The 5,653-nt window shown below is 51.8% G+C and overlaps 1 protein-coding gene across 1 annotated transcript; it reads left to right on the top strand.

Annotated features, from left to right (window-relative positions):
• Positions 1–212: 212 nt before the first annotated feature.
• Positions 213–1,784, top strand: EI90DRAFT_3058757 (uncharacterized protein; the record flags this gene model as incomplete). Its single annotated transcript, XM_039060391.1, is given in 5 exon segments — positions 213–220; positions 1,015–1,475; positions 1,487–1,494; positions 1,536–1,711; positions 1,724–1,784. The coding sequence occupies 2 exon segments, from the start codon at positions 213–215 to the stop codon at positions 1,331–1,333; spliced, it is 327 nt and encodes a 108-aa protein (XP_038915966.1). The 3' UTR covers positions 1,334–1,475; positions 1,487–1,494; positions 1,536–1,711; positions 1,724–1,784.
• Between the last annotated feature and the right edge of the window lie 3,869 nt (positions 1,785–5,653).

The following is a 5,653-nucleotide window of genomic DNA, read 5'->3' as shown; positions in this document are numbered from 1 at the left end:
AGGCCGTGCTCCACGGCGTACTCCGCAATGGTGCGCGCGATAGTCGACTTGCCGATCCCTGCTAAGCCATTAATCCAGAATAGTGGTTTCCCTGTATCGCTAACGGGTCGGTTCAGCCACTGCTTGATATGATCAAGAATTTTGGTCCGTGTCCCAGGGAAACAGTTAGATGGGGCACCAGGGCGGTTGGTGTCATAGCCAGCACCGAGAACATGGGGAAGTTTGTTGAGATAGGACTCAAGCTGCTTTGCCTCGTCCAAATTTTCGTCGCGCTTCTGTACTCGGAAACAGTCAGAAAGGATGATTTCCATGGCCACAAACGGAAATTACCTTGAGGTGGTCAGGAAGTCGCTAACGGATTGGTCAGCCTAAGAGCTTGAGGAATCTGATGCAAACTGCGCCGTACCTCAATCTGTGTAAGGATAGTTTCCATTCTTAAATTGCCTTGGACTGCTTGCGAAGCCTACGTCCACGGAATTAGCTTTAAATGCATAATCATAATTTATGTATACTAGGAGAGTACCGACTTGAAAGGCGATCACAGCATTACGTATCTCCTCCCCAGCCAGACGAACAGCCCCTTCGATTTCGTCGCGATTCACCCATAGGGACGCAGAGTTCTGGTCGAGAAACAATTGCAATGGTGCAATAGCTGCATTAAGCCGGCTGAAAGAAACGGTCAGTTTAGCCCGACGCCGATAGGCAACCAGAGATGTGTACACACGTCGATAAAGTATCGATCGCCTCAGCTACCTCGGAAGGAATAGGATCCTTAGAGCCATAGCGTTTGAGAGGCTCGGATATTGAATCTTTAAAGAATTCAATGTTCTTCTGGAGCTGACGAATCGCATCGGTATTCGCTCCCACTTTCTATAAGAGTTTGAACATGATGTCCCCACTAACGCTGATGACAGAGCACACCTCTAATTGGTTAACTATTTCAAGGAAGCCACCGATCGCCCCTTTGAGGCCGGGAACAGGAACGCTGTCCAGACTCGCCTGCGCAATATACAGCACGCTCTTAACACCATTCCAAATGGTACCAACGCCTGTGGCGCCTTTACTGTCACCCTTGGTATTTCCCTTAACATCGTCCTCGAGGTTTCCTTTGAGAGTTCGCTCATTGTCTCCCTTGGGGTTGACTCTGGTGTCGTCGCCAGGGTCGGCCGACGACGGCGGCAAGGGTGTGGAAGAAGGCACCCTCAAAGCTTGTTTCAAATCGGTATTCCCCTTAATTATACCCTTGACATTTCCTTTGGTATATTCCTCCATATCTCCTCTGGTGTTGCCGGACGGCGATGGCAAGGGAGAAGGCACTGCCCTTGAAGCTTGACCACTTTGCGATGAAGTGTCTTTCTTCGGGAATACCTCCCTGAATTTCCCCTTGACTTTCCCCTTGATTTCTTTAGCGCGCTTCATGTTGGATATGTTGTGATGAAGATCGAGCAAGATTCCAGAGTTCAACACGGTGTCAGTGACTTTGGGCAGTATGAGCACACAGCCCTGAAGCCGACTGATTAGGAAAGTCCTTACGCAATAAGCGCTCGTTCTTGCAGTGGGTGTGTGCCCAAGCACAGTTACTCGATACGATCCGACGAGCAATGGACAGACCGCGGACGAACCGTTCATCACCTGCGAAGCTCTGGGGAACTGCAGGCCCGTAGTGGCCCCGTATTGATCAACTGACTTCACGTAGGAGGACCGTTTGCTAGTTGGTTTATTAATAATGTGTCTATCGCTTGGGCTTCCGTCGCTGCACAGGAAGACAACATGCGATTTGCCTTCCTTTTTGTTTTATAATTTATTTTTTCTGCAAATCGGTCAGCGTGCGAAGCGAAAACTAGCGCGCTTGTCAAGTTCCCAACGTAAAGGGCATCCCTTGTCAGTCGATACCTACACACTTAATCCAACCATTGTTCAATCTCTGTGCATCGGTCTAACCTCAACCCACATCCATCTCTGCCAGACGCCTCGGATTAAATTTGGATTCAAATGTAACCCATTGGTGAATGAATGGAGGCATCGCGCCCTTGTGATTCATCAACCATGACGACTGTTCCCAACTACCTGATGCACGTGACACCACCTCGACAAGAGAGGGTTAACGTCGTCTTGTTAAAAAGACACACACACACACCTTCTGTCATATCCGTGCATACCTGACCCCGACCTGACTTCCGGACCTCCACCCTCTTCACCTCCGGAGTCATAACCTACCGCTGCCGTTCCGATACTCACCTTCGGTCTTGGCAACACACCCCTCCTCTTACCTCTCCGACCCTTTCTCCGTCCGTTCCGATACTCATCTCGGACCGAACATCGCCCCACTCGCCACCCTTCCTACAACTCTGCTCCCCCCTCACAACACCTCCACCCTCCTGTCATCCCCCTACGCTTCCCCCGTCCGTTCCGATACTCACCTTCGGACCTGACTACTCTCCTTTCCGCCACTCCCTCTTCCTTACCTGTCCCCTCTCTCCTCCTTCCGTTACCCTTCCGCCAAGTTATGACCGTCCACCGCTGCTCCGTACTTCACACTCGGACACCGTTCGTACCTTACTCCGAGCCTCCGTCATAGTCCCTACCTCGGACTTTGACTCCACCTCGGTCTTAGTCCATTGCATTGGTGACCTCATACTACGTAAACACCATTGCCAATATTCCTCGGACTTCCAACCCCGCCTCCGTAAGCTCCGTAAGCTCCGCAACCCCCGAGCTTCATGGACCGCCTCCGGCACTCTCGCCGTTCTGTAATGTATTTCTCGCAATTCCCCCTCATCCCTATTTGGACTACTGCTTCCTTCTATTCTAGCCAGTTAGTCATCACCCCCACTTCCCCTCATCCTCCTGCCCCTCTGGGCCTCGCCCTCTCTACCTCCTTTCGGACATATCACAGGTCTTGCCCTGTGACCTTCGGTACCGCTCCACTCCCTTCACCCTTTGTTCCCGTTCAGACATCTTCGTTCCGATTCGGTCACCCTTTGTTCTCTTTGTGCTTTTGCCCCTTCCATTATATATATCGGCGCTTGTACATACTCGTCTTGGTTTTCAGTCCAAAATCGACCTGAAATGCCCCCAAGAGACTTCCTGCTCACCTACTGTGAAATTAAGGACCAAATGGACAAACAGCAATGGCACAGCGCTCCGCTTGAGTCGCTGAGGCCAAGGTCCCTCCACGCTAAGTCTCCGATTCCACTCCGGAGTCGTCTGTTTCCGCCTCGTTCTAACACCTTCCTATACTCCCCGCTAACCACCAACTTACCCCCCAACCGCCACCATGGCCAAACATCAAAATTCGGACCTAGGAGGACAACCCGTTACCAACAATCCACAGACCCACTTGACCCCCGGATGGACAGACCTGTATACTCTCCAGATGTCCTTACACGGCCCAATGGATGAAGAAATGCAGGCCACCCCCTTGTGGCACAGAGCAGACCTCACAGATGACGACTACAGTTGCATCGACAACGTCACCGAAAGCATGAAAGACACCCTCGACAGACTGATGGAAGCCAGAAAAATGGGCCTATGGCACCACTTACACTATCTTAAAAGCTGGATGAACACGCTATCGGAGTTAGACACCGATAACAAAAAGCCAGACACCACTGAGTCCCAATCTGACAATTTTAACACGGTCAACGCCAAACTCACAGAACTGACCGAAAGGATTCAGTGTCTAGAAATAGGCCATACCTGTCATATCCACCCCCGGCCATCGACTTCCGGTCCCTCCGATCCCTCCAGTCTACCTCCGCTCCTCCTTCACTAACCTCGGAGCTCCCGTATTCCGCAATCCCCTTGGTACCCCCCGATGGTCACCACCCCCTCCTTTCAATTTATTACCTACCCTCCCTAAGTACGGAGCCCCGAAGACTTCCGGACAGCTCCGACGTCCGCTAGCACACTCCCGCCTCCGTTGGGCAATACACTCGCCTGCCCTGCAGAGCCCGCCTTCGGGCCTATCCCTCCTTTCCGTTTCTGGGTTATCGCCTGCCTTTCTGTTAACCCCGTAACCCGACTCATCGGTAATATTCAGTCGGCGAATGTTTAACCCCGTTAGCTCCACTCCGTTCAGCTCCACCATTTGTGGACCCGTCTTCACTGTAACCATATATATATCCAACTTGTACATAGGTTACACTTCAGTAATAAAATCGACTAGAGTTTACCCTCTTGAGTTCTGGTGGCCAGTTAGTAAGTTAGGGCACGGACGTGTTTACTAGGCACAGCGCTCCTGGCATAAGTTGCTGAGGCTGAAGCCCTCCATCACAGAGACACTCTTTCGTCTCGACCCGGTCTCTGACAATACCGTACAGTATACCCCCCCCACACAGAGACCTGGTGACCATCGCTGCCCCCATGTCAACCCCCAACACAACTTGGGCACACATGGTGGCTAAGACCCCACCACCACCCAGATTGAATATGACCTCGGCTGCCAACTGGCTCAACGCACCGTCGAACAACACCGGTAACGGTCCCGCAGCCAACCCGAGATGCCTCGTCATCCAAGTGAGACCCCTGATCAAACCAGATGACCAACCGAACAGCATTGAAACAAGAAAGATCAACGACATTCTGGAAAAGAAAAACACACCCCACTATCTAAGAGTAATGACTCGTTAGCAGGAAACATCAAGATAACTACTGCCCCGACGTGCAAAGCCTCGGACCTCATCACCTATGGCCACGAGATGGCAGCTGCCATTACCCAACACAAAGTAATCTTGGCCCTACCTGACCAGGAGCACTACTGTGTAAAGATCAACAAGATTCCCACCCACAGCAACAACGAACCGATAACACCCAGAATAGTCCACGAAGAACTGTGCACCTACATACCACAGTACAAAGACCTGAAGTACTGGAGACCACCAAAGTGGTTTGGTACAGAGGAAACAATTCACGCTAAGAACTTTGCATCCATCGTAGTTGACCTTTCTAACAAAAAAGACAGGGACACGTTGCTGAGTCTGAAGTCCACCAGATGCACAATCACACCCTATGAGGACTGCGTACAGGTATATGCATGCAGTAAGTGTGGTATGCTTGCCCACCACATGGCCAACTGCAACCAGACAAGGTGCCTGAAATGTGGCACGAAAGACCACAAAACCGAGTCTCACCCCGAGAATGCCGAACACCGCTGCGTCAATTGCAAAGGGGAACACAAAAGTTCACACAAGGACTGCAGAGCCAGGAGAGGTCGCATGGGACTACCCCTAGCGCCGAAAAACACGCCAACGCCAAAACACGCCAATGCCAAAACACGCCAACGCCAAAACACGCCAACGCCAAAACACGCCAACGCCAAAACACGCCAACGCCAAAACACGCCAACGCCAAAACACGCCAATGCCAAAACACACCCTGCCAACTGAACAACTGACAAAGAAAAAAGGGAAAGGTAAGCAAAAAACAGTCCCTGCCCAAACCACACCAGACGACCCCCCAGACTTCGGTCTCTTGGACCAAGACCTGAGCAAAATACTGAGTCAACAGCAACCGCCCAAGGCCCAAAAGGCCTTGGCTGTGTCAGGGACAGCTCCGAAAGCGGCAAGGTCCCTGCGTGCAGGACTCGGTGGGATGAATAGCGGCTGTGCATAGCGGCGATCCCGTCGTGGGGTGAGCGTCCCCGACCACTTAG

The sequence above is a fragment of the Cantharellus anzutake genome (assembly GCF_015039405.1).
Source record: "Cantharellus anzutake strain C23 chromosome Unknown EI90scaffold_24, whole genome shotgun sequence".
Taxonomy (NCBI): domain Eukaryota; kingdom Fungi; phylum Basidiomycota; class Agaricomycetes; order Cantharellales; family Hydnaceae; genus Cantharellus; species Cantharellus anzutake.
This window is presented reverse-complemented; position numbering and strand designations above follow the sequence as displayed.